Consider the following 18,319-nt stretch of genomic DNA (forward strand, 5'->3'; position numbering starts at 1 on the left):
CCCATATGGTCGACATGGAAAATGTCGACATGTTTAAGCGGTCGACAGGGTCTATAGGTTGACATGAAAAAGGTAGACAATGGAAACGGTCAAAAAGTGCAAAAGGTCGACACATGAAAAGATCGCCAAGGAAAATGGTAGACACAAAAAAGGTCAACTTTTTAGTTTTTTTGGTGATTTAGTGTACCACGTCCTTGCATGGCTCGCTTCGCTCGCAGGTTACTATTCCCAGTCATAGAAGGAAGGTTATCCAACGCTCATGTATTTGAGTATTTAGATTGTCCTAAGGCTGCTACCTATTTTCAGAAGTACCTCAAGCTTCAATATAGATATAGTACAATACAGGGTTAGGTGCGCCAAATGGACAATTTCTTTTGGTGCAAAAAGGATGATGTTGTTATAATATCCTTACTATAAATCGACATGGTCGTTAGGTCAAGATATAAAAGGTCGACAGTGCGGGCTCCGGACATACCGTCCACCCCTGTGCTCTGACAGTTCACGGTGTCGTTCTTCTGAGCGCACCGTGGTTGCTGTGCGAATGGGGAAGAACGACACCGTGAACTGTCAGAGCACAGGGGTGGACGGTATGTCCGGAGCCCTCACTACCTGACTATTAGCAACCAGTAGGATCCCTTGCCGCACCGACCCTCCGGGGGTACCCCTTTTGTTTTGAACCTCTTCCAATTGGACATATCATAAACACTGACCTTAGGCTCTGGACATTCCAACAGGATTATAGGCACTACAGAGGTGGGACGCCACCGACCTGAGTGTCTCCACTCCTTTACAGCAACAGACTTGTTATATATCCAAAGCACACGGATATTTCTTTCTCTCCCCCCCCCCTCCAACATCCTTCACCATCCAGTCCCTTTCCCCAATCTCTAAATCACAACCCTTCATAGAACTGCATAAGTTCTTAGTGAGTGCAGTACATGAAGACATATTTTTAGCCTAAATAAAAGAAATTTTTGACATTTAAAACAATTAGTCCAAATATTATTATAACAACATCATCCTTTTTGCACCAAAAGAAATTGTCCATTTGGCGCACCTAACCCTGTATTGTACTATTCCCAGTCATAGTCCACGTAGATGGTACAGTATGAATAAGGTGGAAAAAAATGCAAAAAAAAAACGTCGCACGAACACCAGCAAATCTACTAAGTCTTGTGTTAAATAACTTAGCGCATGTGCGCTGCGTACCATGCGCATGCGCATTTAGCAACAAATCACAGCATAGCGAAAATCGGCAACAAGTGAACAACTCGGAATGACCCCCATTGTGTCAACCATTTGAACCTGTGGACATTTTGTACCTGTCTACCATATGCACTGTCGACCTTTTATATCTTGACCTAACGACCATGTCGATTTATAGTAAGGATACCATAAGGCAATTAGAGGAGACACCACCCATTTTTTTTCAGCACGTTATTGGCTCACAGCCATGAAACAAATGGGTAAATAATGGTCACCCTATAGAAATATACTTAGGAAATTATTCTAAAAATGAAAAATGTGTTGAAGTGGAATTCCTAGACGACCCCCCCCAAAAATAATATTTCCCAATATGCACCTATTTACGAAGGTGCGTTACTGTGTACTGTTCCAATGCCACCAGAGTTCCTTATTTGTCACCATCTTTGCTATAACAGCTGGTGTTATAATGAAAGACTCACTGGTCATCTCCAGATTGGACTACTGCAATCTCCTCCCTCAAAAATGCCTCTCTCCACTTCAAACTATCCTCAATACTGCAGCCCGTCTCATCTTCTTCACCAAACGTACTACATGTACATTCCCTCTCTTGCAGGACCTTCCCCCTTCCCATTCAGAATCCAATTCAAGCTTCTCACACTCACCTACAAGGCCCTCACCCACTTCTCTCCCATCTACATCTCTGACCTTGTCTCTCTTTACACTCCCACCCGTCCTCTTCGCTCTGCTAATGCACGCCGACTCTCCTGCCAACTGATTACCTCCTCCCACTCCTACCTACAAGATTTTGCATGCGCTGCTCCCTCTCTCTGGAATTCCCTACCTCTCCCCCTCAGACTCTCCACCTCTCTACAAAACTTCAAACGGGCTCTCAAGACGCACTTCTTCCCCAAACCCAGCCGTCTCTCCTCCTAACCCTCTTGTCTATGCTCACTGTCTACCCCGTCTGTGTCACTCTGGTCTGTTAGCCCCTCACCTTTTAGATTGTAAGCTCGCAAGAGCAGGGACTTCTTTCCTCATGTGCCTTTCCTTTTCTTACTTCCACTATCTTATACTCCTTACTCCCTTTGATTGCACCTAACCCCGGGTTTTCTATACCTGCCCTGTATTGTCTTGAACTGTAAGTGCTGTTTTCTTGTTTGCTCATTTGATTATGTACTGTGTAATGGGCGCTGCGGATCCCTTGTGGCACCATATAAATAAAGGATAATAATAATAATAATAATAACAAAGAGACCGCTGGCAGAAAAGTCAGACTTACCTCCGATCACCTTCAGTCGTACCTGTCTACATACAGGCTCTTTCAGTGAGGTGTGCTTCACTTCTACCTCGAGGAGCGCACCGTCATCTGTTCCAAAGGTGGGAGTGATATGTATAGAGCACTGACAGCTGAAATGTGAGAATAACTTTCCCTGTTTTGTCGATGACATAATAGTTTCCATGTACAATTGCAATGGTTTATTATTATTAATAGAACCACGTTCCAGGAGAGGTTCACTGACATTCCCAGTGTTGGGACTTGCTCTTACTGAGTTTATGGAATTCCAGGTATATATCTCCCTCCTGTTCATATCAGCGACTCTCTGGAGAAATATCCCTATGTCGAGAGCTTTTGGTCTGAAACCTGATATATGACAGGACAGAGTTGTCTTCTTCATATGGCTTAGTTCAATAAATTCAGTTGCCGCAATTGATGAAACCTCAGGTATTTCTGTCAAAGTCGGAAAAAAATTAATTAATTACAATTTTTCAAAGAACATCATTTTATTTATAATCCATATATAATGTATATAGAGAGAGCATGTTGTAGAATTTACAAGAAAACAGTACTGTCAGTAATATAAAATCTAGGCAAATAAATAGGATCCAGTCCGTAAGTATGCCGGTCGGGTTAGGTTCAGGCTGCGGCGGGAAGGGGTGTTAGGGTTAGGCACTAAGAAGAGGGACTTAGATTTAGGCACTAAGGTGGGAGGGTTAGGGTTAGACTGCAGGGAGGGATGGTTAGGGTTAGGCCCACCAGGGAGGGTTAAGACCCATACACACTGGGCGATTTTGAGCTCAAAGTAGTTCACTTTTGGCATTTTGAGCTAGTTTGAGCTCAAACTCGGCCAGTGTGTATGGACCTTCAGGGTTGGGCTGAAGGGGAAGGGAGAGATACGGTTAAGGGAGTACGGGGTTTAAGGTTAGAACACTTACCTAACAGGTATCGGGACCCTGCGTGTCCGGATACCGCTGTCGGTATTTTGGCTACCGCATCCCAAGCACCGGGACCCTGATACCATCCCAAATACAGGTAAAATTCAGAAAATTAGAATATTGTGCAAAAGTTCATTTATTTCAGTAATTCAACTTAAAAGTTGAAACTAATATATTATATAGACTCATTACATGCAAAGTGAGATATTTCAAGCCTTTATTTGTTATAATTTTGATGATTGTGGTGAGTTTCACCTGTAAATACAAGGGACTTATACTAATGGAAACAAACATACAGTACCATTGCAGGTGGGTGTAGTATGCTATGCCGGCGGTCGGGCTCCCGGCGACCAGCATACCGGCACCGGGAGCCCAACCGCCGGCATACCAACAGTGTGGCGAGCTCAAATGAGCCCCTTGTGGGCTCGCTGCGCTCGCCACGCTGCAGGCATGGTGGCGCGCTACGCACGCCACGCTATTTTATTCTCTCTCCAGGGGGATCGTGGACCCCCACGAGGGAGAATAAGTGTCGGTATGCCGGCTGTCGGGATTCCGGCGCCGGTATACTGTGCGCCGGGATCCCGACAGCCGGCATACTGAAGACCACCCTTGCAGGTTAGTGCATAACAGTGCAAAAAGGAGGTCATGCTTTTATTTATTGAATGCTCTCAATAAATGGTGCTTGAGAAGCTGCGACAGAAGTTGAGGAATGGTGCCTGAGAAGCTGTGACAGAAGCTGAGGGAGTGGTGCCTGAGAAGCTGTGACAGAAGCTGAGGGAGTGGTGCCTGAGAAGCTGTGACAGAAGCTGAGGGAGTGGTGCCTGAGAAGCTGTGACAGAAGCTGGGGAATGGTGCTTGAGAAGCTCTGACAGAAGTTGGGGAATGGTGCCTGAGAAGCTGTGACAGAAGCTGAGGGAGTGGTGCCTGAGAAGCTGTGACAGAAGCTGAGTGAGTTTTGCCTGAGAAGCTGTGACAGAAGCTGGTGAATGGTGCTTGAGAAGCTGTGACAGAAGCTGGTCAATGGTGCTTGAGAAGCTATGAAATTAAGTATGACCAGGCTGCGCAATCTCCAATAGTGGTTGAAGGTGACAGACACAGGTTGCCATCTGCAGGTATCTTCTTACTGCATTTACCCCAATGGCTGGTGAGTGTCTTGTGTATGGTGTGTGTGTGTGTGTGTGTGTGTGTGTGTGTGTGTGTGTGTGTGTGTGTGTGTGTGTCATCTAACAAATACCTTAACCTAAAATAAAAACATGGAGATATGAAACTGGTGGAAATGATCAGCTATGTATTGAACAATTACCAAGAAATAAAATCTGTATGGTGGCAGATAATGGATGGCCTGGTATCAGAGCAAGCCCGAACAATGGAAACTTCAACGGAAGACCACTCTAGGTGTTTTCATAAACAACTTGGAGCATCCAACTCTTGAGGAGCCCACCCAATGAAGTGGCGATTCTGCCCCCGGTAGGGTGGTACAGTCTTTGAATTCATAGCAATGAAGGTGTGTACGCTCAAACAAATTAACTGTACCCTAGGTTGCTGATCTGCTATTCCTAACCACCATAGCAAAGTTCTGCTAACAGAACCTGATCTAATAGCTCTAACCAAAGACTCCACATTTAAACAGAGGCCATCTTCCATTAAATGGACTTCTTCAAGCCCATACAGGAGACTATAACGGAACTGAATCAAAGGATGTTGTATAACAGTTCTCCCATGGGCTAACAATAACTGAAAAACAGCTAAATGTCTATGTAGCCTCATCAATAGCAATGCTACTACGCCTCAACACTACACTAGGGTTACCACCCATCCAGGATTACTCCAGACAGTCCAGAAATCTGCCCAGGAGTCCAAACATGAACATCACATCCAGCGCTGATGGCAGCAGTAGTTGTTTTCATGTCTTGCAAGACTTGCAAGACTTTGTCCACTGCTACCACAGTAGCAATCAGTTGGTTAACATGGTGCGGCTCTTCCACGTCCCGTCCAATATTCCAATGGATCCTGAGAGAGCGTCTCACTCTCTTAATACAGTTAGTGCGACTCACTCTCTCTGTGCAGCTAGTTATGTAACTGCTTGTATGGCAGTAGCAACTCTCCATGACCCCACAGTGTATACACTGAAAGTGGCAAGAAGCGGAGCAAGGGAGGATCGGAGCACGCAACAAGGTGGGGCACCAAGGAAGAATACAGGTGAACCCAGAGGAGGGGCACCAGAAATCTAAGACATTGGTGTCCTTCAGGTAGATCCATTATGCTAATGAACCAACAAGAATATTTTCAGTAAGGTATATGTCCAATCACCTAAGTTTTCCACCCGTTCGGAAATTCTTCCAGACAGAACGGAGGTTGCCCGGATTAATTTCAATGGCACATTCATTTCAATGATGCTTCCAGCATTTGTGCTACATGTACATACCACATTGAAATGAATTGGTCAATTCAAATGAACTAAAAAGCTCCATCTATAATGAAGTTTTCCATTACTAGCCAAAATAATCTTGGTGTGGAATATTGTAACGTTTTTTATACCGATGGAGATGTCAGGTGAATAGCATTATATTTTATTATGACTGCACATGAATCAATCATATTTATTTCCCTAGCCCTAACAGCCCAAAGAGAAAGAGAGCCACTACTTTTTAGCACAAGGTCCGTAAGCTGTGAGAGGGGGGACACTTGATTTTTAGAAGCCCCATACCCAACTCCCATAGAGACACCAGCCCTGTGATAACTAGGAGCTGCTTTTCACTATAGCATAGAGCACCAACGCAAGTTGCCTTGCGCTCACAGAAGCTAAGAATTTCAGGTGGGCCCACTTATTTATTTATTTATTACTTTCATAAAGAATATCCCATTCATTTCAATGGGCCCATTAAATGTAATACTTTATAAACTATTTTTTTCCATCTCGCTGGTTTCGAAGAAATATCTCATGTCCAAAACCAGTGACTATTTTTTGTGAGTTCCATAGCTATTTATTAAGTCAGTGGTTTATATATTACTCCACTTCTACGCTTAACACTGCGGTATCAGGGATTTCTGTGATTTTGCAAGGTCTTGTGGAAGTTTTGGAAAACTGGTGACTATAGGCCCTTGATAAATTTGGTGATCGATAGGAAATTGCTAAAATTAATGCAAAAGTATTATGCATGTAATGTGGAACATAATAATTGTACAATCAGTACTGTCGTAGCTTTATATATTCCTGATTCATGGTCTTGTCACCCATTGTCCTTCTCTCATTATTATAACTACTCAGCATCACACTGATTTCCCAACAGGTTTATATTCAGTATGTTATATATTTATACATAAACCACATACAATGCAGCAGAAAAAACAGCAGTTTGCACAATGCTATTGTTGCTCAGTGTTGAACCCTTTGGATTGGATAAAGGGAACCTTATGTTTGTGTTAGATAAGGAAGACATTTAAGGTTTCATTTATCAATAAGCGATAAAACTCGTTGTGCATGATAAAACTTGTTGCGTGTGATAAATTGTGCTCCAGCCAATCAGCCCCAAACTGTCATTTTTCAAACACCTAACAGTTAGGAGTTGAACACATGACAGGCCGGAGCTGGTTGGCTGGAGCTCCATTTATCATATGCAGCGAATTTTATAATTTACAACGAGTTATATCACTCGTTGATAAATGGGCCCCTAATTTATTCATTTCTACAAAGTCACTATTTCATTATCCCGAAGCATTCACAGCAAAGAACAGAGATAATTCTTACCTTTCTTATACCATAGACAAAGGCCTGTTGCAGCTACAATTAGGAGAAGCAGGAATATTGGTATACATGTCCCAAGTACAGTGGGAACAATGTCTGCCTCTGTAAGAGCATAAGTGAAAGAAATGAAGAACTCACATTAATCAGAATGATAAATACAAGATGTGTTATCCAGGTCTCCATAGTTATTAGCTATTGGGCCCGATTCAGACCTGATCAAACTACTGCGCATGCGTATGCACCGCAATGCGCACGCCAGTCGCCAAACAGCGACAGGATGGTGCGAAAATGTAGATTGCACGGCTGTTTGCAAGGTGAGTGACAGGAAGAGGACACTTGGGTGTGGTAACTGACCGTTTTCTGGGAGTGTGAAGAAAAACGCAGGCGTGCCCAAGTGTTTTCAGGGCGATTGTGTGACGTCAGCTCCGGCCCCAATCAGCCTGATTCTATCGCGCTGGAGGAGTAAGTATTGCGCTGCGCACACACTGCACAGAATGGAAAAAACATTCCATGGTGAGTGTGATGGGAACGGATTTGCAGCTGTCCGCTAACTGAGGGGAATTTTTGCACAGCACGCACATGTGATCGCACACTTGCATGGGGCACATTTTCCCTCCCCCAGAGCGGCGACTATCTGATCGCAGGACAGTGTAATTTGCAGCACAGGTCTGAATAAGGGGTCTAATTCTGAGTTGATCGCAGCAGCAAATTTGTTAGCAGTTGGGCAAAACCATGTGCACTGCAGGAGGGGGGAGGTCAGATGTAACATGTGCAGAGAGAGTTAGATTTGGGTGGGGTGTGTTCAAACTGAAATCTAAATTGCAGTGTAAAAATAAAGCAGCCAGTATTTACCCTGCACAGAAACATAACCCACCCAAATCTAACTGTCTCTGCACATGTTACATCTGCCCCACCTGCAGTGCACATGGGTGGTCATTCCGAGTTGATCGCTCGCTAGCAGTTTTTAGCAGCCGTGCAAACGCTATGCCGCCTCCCACTGGGAGTGTATTAGCTTAGCAGAAGTGCGAACGAAAGGATCGCAGAGCGGCGACAAAGTTTTTTTGTGCAGTTTTAGAGTAGCTCAAAACCTACTCAGCGCTTGCGATCACTTCAGACTGTTCAGTTCCTGTTTTGATGTCACAAACACGCCCTGCGTTCACCCAGCCACGCCTGCATTTTACCTGGCACACCTGCGTTTTTTTCGAACACTCCATGAAAACGGTCAGTTGACACCCAGAAACGCCCACTTCATGTCAATCACTCTGCGGCCAACAGTGCGACTGGAAAGCTTCGCTAGACCTTGTGTGAAACTACATCGTTCATTGTAATAGTACGACGCGTGTGCGCATTGCGCCGCATACGCATGCACAGAACTGCTGTGTTTTTGCCTCATCGCTGCACAGCGAACGAATGCAGCTAGCGAACAACTCGGAATGACCACCCGGATTTTGCCCAACTGCTAACAAATTTGCTGCTGCGATCAACTCTGAATTACCCCCAAGGCCCATTGAGTAGCAATGATTTCTACTGACGCAGCACATGAGCCCAAATCAGGTTATGTCAAATTTTTCCTTAAAACAAAGTCATACTGCTGCTTTAAATGTAAAGTCAAAACTGTAGTAATGTTATATAAAGCATATTAACAGTGTAGCCATTATAACATTAAACATGATGATAAGCCATAATGTTTATAGTTAGAATGCAACCCAGTTAAAATACTGTAGATAACATTACTACTGTGTCGACATTCTCAGGTTGACATTACATGGTCGGCATTCTGGCTGTTGACAAATAAGCTACCCCCCTAGTGAAGGCTCCTTGGAAAAGTGTGTAAGACTATAAACATCTTAGTGATATTTGGTGGACCCCTTTCTTTGAAAGTAAAGCATTCATAACCTAGAACCAGAAATAACGACACTGAGACTTGAATTTTGCCAGAAAATTGCTAGCTATTTATTTGTCCCTATCCATTAGGAAACCTGTAATAAAGAAATTAATTTAATATGCCGCTCCAGCTGGCATATGGTGGCGGCCCAAAAGAACGGCTCAATTAATCTGAATTAACTTTAAATAACTAACCCTATAAATTTACTAAAACTTACTATAAACCGGTAATAGGTGACAACTCAACCCCCACAGTGACTACCCACCGCTCCTGGGTGCCCTGCCGCTGCCTTCCCGGACGGGTGGTCAAGCGGCCATAAGTCGATGGAGGTGAGTGCACCTAAACCACAACAAACTGTAAAAAACACTACAGTTTTCCCTACAATACAAAACTGCCGTTCTTTTCCGCCAATAAATAGCCAACGAAAACAGCCAACAACTTAAAGCCAAAGCCCACGTGCCACAAATTCTTAATACCAGGGCGGGAGGGTGGGAAAGCAAATCACCAAGAGACTTAAGATGGCCTCTCCTTACCTATATATAGCAAACCCTCCCCCTAAAGAAGGCTGTACTTTCCTCACAGCTAGGTCCACCCCTCCCCAGATGTTTAACTCTTTCCTCTCCTATGCAGTCAATACTCTCTCCTAAACATCTTAGTGATATTTGGTGGACCCCTTTCTTTGAAAGTAAAGCATTCATAACCTAGAACCAGAAATAACGACACTGAGACTTGAATTTTGGCAGAAAATTGCTAGCTATTTATTTGTCCCTATCCATTAGGAAACCTGTAATAAAGAAATTAATTTAATATGCCGCTCCAGCTGGCATATGGTGGCGGCCCAAAAGAACGGCTCAATTAATCTGAATTAACTTTAAATAACTAACCCTATAAATTTACTAAAACTTACTATAAACCGGTAATAGGTGACAACTCAACCCCCACAGTGACTACCCACTGCTCCTGGGTGCCCTGCCGCTGCCTTCCCGGACGGGTGGTCAAGCGGCCATAAGTCGATGGAGGTGAGTGCACCTAAACCACAACAAACTGTAAAAAACACTACAGTTTTCCCTACAATACAAAACTGCCGTTCTTTTCCGCCAACAGCGAAAGACTCATCCCCAAAGTCTTTCGCACCGCCACCATAAACCTACCCTAACTCCTGCAAAGCGAAACCTAGATCCTCCAGAAAAAACATCATCCCCTCATTGGATAGATGTACTCCATCGCGCCGGAAAAGGTGGCTGTCTCTGAACCGTATCCTCGGGTGGCGAACCACCCTCCCACCGTGGGACAGCACCCACTTTGCCACCGCTCCGTTCACCTTTTTCCGGGCCTCATCAATCTGGCGACCATCCGCCACACCCCTCCAACACAATCTTGGCACCATCATGGAAAAAACCAACACACAATTAGTCCATGCCGCGGTCACACTTGCCAGATCCTGTATCATGGCCCACCGCAGATCCAAGGATGTCCTCTTCCCCAGGTCGTTGCCACCTAGATGGACAACCAAAACCCTAGGGACTCCATGCTTGCTGGCCTGACTCACTAACCTACTCCTCAGCTCACCCCACATCATTCCTCGCCAGCCAAGCCATCTGACACCCTGTGTTCCTAGCAATGCCTGAGACCCTTCCGAGGCCACAAACCTGGCCGCCCAGTAAATGTAAGAGTGGCCAACCACCCAAATGGGCAAATAGTCTCCGAACCATCCTGAAGGGAAAAAGAGGGGTAGAATTGATTACTAAGAGGCTTATTAATTGTTTATACTGAAGGATCTGCCAAAAAAGAAAACTTTAGATCTCGCCATTGCAGCAGTCACGGCCTAGCCGAGACTGCACCATGTTCCGTTGCCAATTTAAAGCGCAATTAAAGACACAAAGGGGAAGGATCAAATAAAACAAACGAAATAAAAAAGGGGGGGGGGGATATAAAATGGGAAACACATGTAATAACTCAGCTGGAGGTGAAACGTAAAGACCTGCTGAGGGACTCTGATTAGACCAAATTAGCCGAATTATAGATTAGAATTCAGTCCGTCAGGTCAGGCAAAAAATCGCAAATAACTCCAGACCCCCGCTGCCGACTCATGCCAGCAACGGCGAGTAGCTAATCCCTGAGTAGGATAAAAAAGGGGGAACACCAACAGACGCACAACACCATAAAATCACAGAACTGGAACAACGTAATACATTGCCATTTAAACAAAGCCCCAAGTGCAAACCGACCTCTCATGTGACGGGGCGAATATATCGTCTGTAACTTGACGACTTCCATCGCCCCACCGCTTGGATTTCAGTTCTGGAGCAACCCGCCGCAGCAGCCGACGTCGCTGCGCCTATGCGAAAGGAATGGGTACCGAAAGCAGTGGGTGGGAGGCCCAAGCCCGCCAAACAACGACTCAGCATCCAACGAAACTGGTATTTCGTGACTGGCAGCCCATCATAATGCAACAGCCAAGACCCCTCCTTAACGGGTCGCACCACCACATATTGCCTTGCCAGCCAACTGGGCAAACGCTCTCCTCTAGCGCTGGAACCATTGTAACCCAGCGCCCTCTCCCCACTTGATCCGTCTTGGAGCGTCGCAACCTGCACAGCAAGGACCTCTCACCCACTACCACGTCCCCGACCAGCATGCGCGAATCTGCTCTCTTGGAAGGCGCTACCAACTCAGAAACTCGAAAGGCCCCGTGGTAAGCCATTGAGAACGCCAAACTAAACAAAAGCGTCTCAAACCTGGACGACGCGACTCGCCCTACCGCCTCGATGACGGCCGGCAACAAAGCCGCATCGATGGGCCGCCTCCTATCCGGTGGCGATGGCGCAACTCGCGCCCACCCTTTCATTGCCTTCCGCAGAACCTCGCTTTTTGTTACGTCAGGGACGCCTCGCAGCTTGCAGAAAAATGAGATGCCTGCCAAATACCGCGATACCACTGCTCGTGACCTACCGGAGACGTAAAGCTGCCACATAAAAGAAAGCATCAGCCGATGCCTACTCTTACCTTGATGCTGACGCCCTTGGACAAACTCCTCCCATTCACTCCAAGCTTGTTCGTAAGCCTTGAGCGTGGCTGGCGCTACTGACCGCAACGCTAGACCCTCCAGTCCGGCCCGATCACCTGCCAAACCTAACCGGGACAATGAAAACCTTGCTCGTTGGCCTCAGGTGCCAACAACCAACACCTCTCCCACTGTCCTCGCGACAAAGCGTCGACAATCCCATTCTCCAAACCGGGCACATGTTGCGCGCGGAACCACAGGTTCCTATGCAAGCATGTCAAAAGCAATTGCCCTAGCACCCGCATAACCACCAACGACTTTGCCCTCTGGTTATTAATCGCATGCACCACGCCCAGATAATCGCATCTAAACAAAATGCTGCGATTAGCCAGCCGATCGCCCCAGACCTCCAACGCCACCATAATGGGAAAAACTCCAGAAGCAAAAGGTCATTCGTGAAACCCCCGCGATGCCATTCTGCCGGCCACGAGGCCGCGCACCAAGATCCCTCCAGATGGCAACCGAATCCAGAGGCGCCCGCTGCGTCGGTGAACAGCTGCAACCTAGCGCTGTCCGCCATTGGGGCCTGCCATATACACACCCCGTTGAAGTCCTCGAGGAACGAGGCCCATATTGCCAAATCCCTCTTAATCTCTGAGGACAAACGCACGAAATGGTGCGTTCTGGCACACCCCGCAGTCGCCCTTCACAGCTTCCGGCAGTACACACCTAAAAGCGAACTCAAATGAGCCGGAAGGCGCCTGGAGCCTTCTTAGGAACCACCCCCACTGGAGAGATGACCAAGTCATCCCCCGAAGGAACACGCCGCGTTGTTAAACGTGAAACATTTTCCTTTTGTGGTGGCACGCCCCCCTGCGCGGACTGCCGACCTACCTGACTTGGCCAATCCGCCGTCCGCGCCGAACCACTGGGAGGACGACCCTGCGTGGTGCCCGTCCGCCCCCGGCTTCCGGGGCTCCTCCGCCTGTAGCGAAGCCCGGGTGACCTTGAGCCCAACCTCAACGTCCTTGAACCCGAAGTCCATGACCTGCAAACCTTCCTGTTGTTCCCTGAATTCCTGATCGTACCTGCGCCACTCCGATCCCGAAGACGTGCGCTGCATGTCATGTACGAGATGCAGGTACCTAATTATATTCGTGTGCTCTGCCAGCCTGTCCTCCAGGTAAGATGCCGCGAAGACCCAGAACCCGGCCAGGCAATTATCGAAGGTACGGAATGCCTCAGCCCCGATACCCTTCTTTGCGCCGCCACCTTATACTCTTTCTTCGCGACCTTCGTCAATACGAACACGTCCACGAAGTCGCCCCTCCAAATCTTCTTGCGGCAGCTATCTCGCAGCCCCCGCAGTACAGCAGTATAGACGAATCGCACGACACCGGGCAAATTGCGAGCTTCTTGGCCCTACGCGCTTCCTCGCTAAGCCGCTTGCGCCTGTTCCGCTGCCCTCTTGGCGAATTTAGTTGCCCGCTTCTTTGCCCTAGTTGTGCTACTGACTTCGGACGCCTGTGACGACATTGAAGATGAGGAAGAGGAAGAACTACGCGAACTAGAGCTCGTGGAGGAACCCGAATACCGACTGCACCACCTTACCTGATGCCGCCGACTGCCCCGACATGGAATCTTCCGGCGCGTCCAAATCGTTGCCTTCCTCCTCGAAATCTGCCATCGCCTCATCCCCGAGCTCCCTTGAAAAAGAGGAAGAAGCGGAGGACCCCTCCAGCACTCGCGGCACATGCCGCGGCCTCAGTGCTGGGGGCGCTGCGGCCGTGAGCTCCCCCGCGTCCTGCCCTGGACCCTGTTGTAATTCTGCGGCGACAGTCCCGAGCTCACGGCAGGCGCGTGCCACCCGCTGCGCCGCCATAGCCCGCAGCCCCCGGAACGAACAGCCGTTCTAGGGGAGGCAGCTGCGGCTAGCGGCCCTAACACCTTCACCGCTGTGGCCAGGGCCGAGCCAGCGCTCCGGAGGGGTCGTGACTGCCCCAAAACGCGGTCCTGGGTCCTTCGCCGGGGCCCGCGTGCGACCACGCACTCACCGCCCGACATGCGTGTGCCGGGCATCCGACGCACGCTGCCCTTGCGGGAAAGCGGAGGCACCGCTGTCGACGCCCGCACTGCCCTCGCCTCCGAATTTGTCCCCTCTTCCCGTGTATCGGAACTATCCGATGCCGCAGAGGGGGGGGGTGGGACCGCCGCGAGCTCTTGCGGCGCGTGCAGCAGCCCCGCGGCCACTAAACCATTCCCTGTCCCCCCTCCTCCCCCGCAGGCCGCTAGATTCCGGCCCTGGGGGAGTGATCTGAAAAGACCGGAAACCCCGCGGCGCAGCAGAGCGCGCGCGCACTGCTCCGCTTTCAGTGGACACGGGCTCGCGCACCCGGTGACCTCTTGCTGCCGCACCCCTTCTCCTTGGTATCGCACTGCCCTGCCAGTGATCATAATTGCCCTGTCTCCCCTCTCCCCCCGGCTCCCGCCGGACTCCGGCTGCCTGGGAGATAGCAGGGGAGACAGCAGGGCCGGCGGCGCTGCTGCGCACACACGTGCGCGGCTAGCGGCGCCAGAGGCGAGCGTGGGCGCGCGCGCACCTCGGGCGCGCGCCCCACTGCTCTCTGTCACCACAAGGCCTCTTGTCTGGGCTCCTGCATTAAGAGCTCCATTAGCTTAACCTGGTTGATCACTGCCTCTCCCCCTCCCTCCCCGCTCCACACCGTGTTCCGGCTGCGGGGGAGAGGGCTGAGGAGACAAGGAGGAAAGCGGCGCCGCTGCGCGCACACGTGCGCGAGCGGCGCCGCGCGTGGGCGCGCGCGCGTCCCACCGCTTCCGGTCCGTGCTCTCTCAGCCGAAGCGTTTGGGGATGACGCCGTGCGAGGCCCTGCGACAGGCCTCGCTCGGCTGGCCACCGTCCCCCGCCCAGTGCCCTCCCCCGCCTGGAACCACTAGCCGGCCCCGGCAAGGGGGAAGAGCTGGGCATCGAACTCAGTCTCCGGTCCCTGGATGAGCGCCTGGCGCGGCGCGCTCCCGCGGGCACCCGGCACTGGGGCTTCCCCGGCCATGCCCGGAGGCAAGGGCTGCTGCCCGCCCACCTCCGGGCGGCCTGACTCCCTCTCTGATCCTCCTCGTCGGCCGCTCCCGCCAGTCACATCCGGCCCGGCTTCCGCCAGATCCCTCGAGGAGGCCCTAGGAGACGGGACGCCGTCCCCAGGGCCAGCCAGCTCGCCCCCGGAACCAGCCCCCACCGCCCGATGAGCGGTAACGGGCTGGGGTCCCGGCGGACCGTCGTGGGCGAGTGGCAGCCAGAGCACTGATGTGTGACCTAAATGCAGGGAGCTGACAATAGAGATGGCTACTGACTCTCTGTCTCAACACAGTGACTGGAATCATCAGGAAGTGTGAATGATTCGAGTCACTCACTGTGTAATGAGTGGAGACAGCAGCAGCAGCAGCTTCTCTCAGACAGAGGGAGGAAACTCTGTGTCCTGTGTCCTTCAGTCAGTGTGTTCTGCTGTCTTTAGCTGTGATTGGCCAGAGGCTATACCAGGTGACACCCAGTGGGAGGGGGGAGGGAGCAGTCACGACTCACCAGTCAGTGAGTGCTCTGCTGCTGTGCCTGATCCATGTCATGAATCATGATTCATCCTGAGTCTGCCAGTGAGTGAGACAGTTGTACACTGTGTAGACTCAGTGACTCAGTGAATGAATCTGATTCATGCAGCAGGAGGTGGAGCCCCTGTGGTACAGGGCTCTCGGCTCAGTGCTCACTGATCCTGCTCAGTGTGATTGTGGGTGGCAAACTCCCTGGAGGCTAGATAGTGGATAATATAATAAATCCAAGGCCACCTAAAATCATCCAATTAGCAAAGTATGCAAGATTAAAAAAAACAACGTTTTTATTTGGTTTAGTTACAGAATGAATGATGTGTTTCATGGCTGTTAAGCTTTCTCTCCTCAGCCAAAAGTAATGTCATATTCTATAACTAGTATGCAATAAGTGGTTATTAATAATATATCAACATAACAGTAAATCTATGTTAACATATTATTAACAATCAGGGCATAAGCAGCTGCCTCCCCAGATACACTGTACAATCACTGCTGCTGAATAACTCCATGAGTCCAGCACTGATCCTCCAGCACTGGCAACTCACTGATTCATGTGCAGTCTCTGCAACACATTCCACTACAGATGAGTCATGACTCATGTGCCGAGACACTGACTCCAGACACTTCACTGAACTGAGTCATGTGTCTCAGCTCAGCTCAGTGAATCACTTTGCCCATGACTAGCTGACAAAACACTGAAATGTATAAATCCGAAAAAGAAAATGGGGGGATTCTGCAAAGCAGCACTCACCCCAAAGCAAATCACCAAGAGACTTAAGATGGCCTCTCCTTCCCTATATATAGCAAACCCTCCCCCTAAAGAAGGCTGTACTTTCCTCACAGCTAGGTCCACCCCTCCCCAGATGTTTAACTCTTTCCTCTCCTATGCAGTCAATACTCTCTCCTGCTGCAGGTACATCAGTCAGCGGCACTATCCGGCTCTCCTGTATACTTTACAGAGTCCTGCTCCCCCTCCCCCTTCAGCAGGAATGAGCAGCACCCTAACCAATCAGGTCCCAGGCTGTGAACGCACACAGGTCCTGATTCATGTTTGTAAGTAAAGTAAAATATACGCACAATATCGTTAACAATGCGCACTCGCGCTGGTCGTTAATGATGCCGAATATCGGAGGTCATTCCGAGTTGTTCGCTAGCTGCTGTTTTTAGCAGAATAGCGATCAGGCTAAAAATGGGCGATTCTGCGCATGCGTATGGCCCGCACGGCGCATGCGCTAAGTATTTTCACACAAAACTATGCAATTTTACACAGGCCCAAGCGACGCTTTTCAGTCGCTCTGCTGATCGGTGAGTGATTGGCAGGAAGTGGGCGTTTCTGGGTGGAAACTGAGCGTTTTCCGGGAGTGTGCTAAAAAACGCAGGCGTGTCAGGCTAAAACGCAGGAGTGGCTGGAGAAACGGGGGAGTGGCTGGCCGAACGCAGGGCGTGTTTGTGACGTCAAACCAGGAACTAAACGGACTGAGGTGATCGCAATCTAGGAGTAGGTCTGGAGCTACTCAGACACTGCTAGGAATTATTTAGTAGCAGTTCTGCTAAGCTAAGATACACTCCCAGAGGGCGGCGGCCTAGCTTGTGCAATGCTGCTAAAAGCAGCTAGCGAGCGAACAACTCGGAATGAGGGCCATCATCCGAACATGCAGGTCACTCAGACGCTATCATCAGGAACTGCATGTTCGGGGTTGTGGCAGGATGACATAGAAACATAGAATTTGTCGGCAGATAAGAACCACTTGGCCCATCTAGTCTGCCCCTTTTTTTTTTTACATTATTTTTTATCTCTAACCTTATTTGATCCTTATTTCTTTGTAAGGATATCCTTATGTCTATCCCATGCATGTTTAAATTGCTCTACTGTCTTAGCCTCTACCACCTCTGATGGGAGGCTATTCCACTTGTCCACTACCCTTTCTGTGAAATAATTTTTCCGCAAATTTCCCATGAACCTCCCCCCTCCAGTCTCAGTGCATGTCCTCGTGTCCTATTGCTTCTCTTCATTTGGAGAATGTTTCCCTCCTGGACTTTGTTAAAACGGGTGTTGTATGGTATGCCGGCGGTCGGGCTCCCGGCGACCCGCATACCGGCGTCGGGAGCCCGACCGCCGGCATACCGACAATGTGGCGAGCGCAAATGAGTCCCTTGCGGGCTCGCTGCGTTCGCCACGCTGCGTGCACGCTATTTTATTCTCCCTCCAGGGGGGTCGTGGACCCCCACGAGGGAGAATAAGTGTCGGCATGCTGGCTGTCGGGATCCCGGCACCGGTATACTGTGCGCCGGAATCCCGACAGCCGGCATACTGAAGACCACCCGTTAAAACCCTTGATATATTTGAAAGTTTCTATCATGTCCCCCCTTTCCCTTCTCTGCTTTAAACTATACATATTGAGATTTCTTAGTCTTTCTGGGTATGTTTTGTGATGTAGGCCATGCACCATTTTAGTTGCCCTTCTTTGTACAGTTTCTAATGTATTAATATCCTTTTGAAGATATGGCCTCCAGAACTGAATACAGTATTCTAGATGAGGCCGTACCAATGACCTATACAGTGGCATTATTACTTCTTTCTTTCTGCTGCCGATTCCTCTCCCAATGCACCAAGCATCTGACTAGCCTTCCTCATTGCTGTGTTACATTG

The 18,319-nt window shown here is 49.1% G+C and overlaps 1 protein-coding gene across 2 annotated transcripts in view; it reads right to left on the reverse strand.

The window, feature by feature from the left end:
• Positions 1–18,319, reverse strand: part of LOC134970349 (uncharacterized) — a 65,148-nt gene that overhangs the window by 9,600 nt on the left and 37,229 nt on the right. For both annotated transcript variants that reach the window (XM_063946360.1, XM_063946359.1), the window contains 2 exons: positions 7,169–7,267; positions 2,486–2,935 (listed from right to left, as the gene is read on the reverse strand). In XM_063946360.1, coding sequence (XP_063802430.1) covers positions 2,486–2,935; positions 7,169–7,267 — 549 coding nt within the window. The remainder of the gene's footprint in view (positions 1–2,485; positions 2,936–7,168; positions 7,268–18,319) is intronic.

The sequence above is a fragment of the Pseudophryne corroboree genome, chromosome 11, assembly GCF_028390025.1.
Source record: "Pseudophryne corroboree isolate aPseCor3 chromosome 11, aPseCor3.hap2, whole genome shotgun sequence".
Lineage (NCBI taxonomy): Eukaryota > Metazoa > Chordata > Amphibia > Anura > Myobatrachidae > Pseudophryne > Pseudophryne corroboree.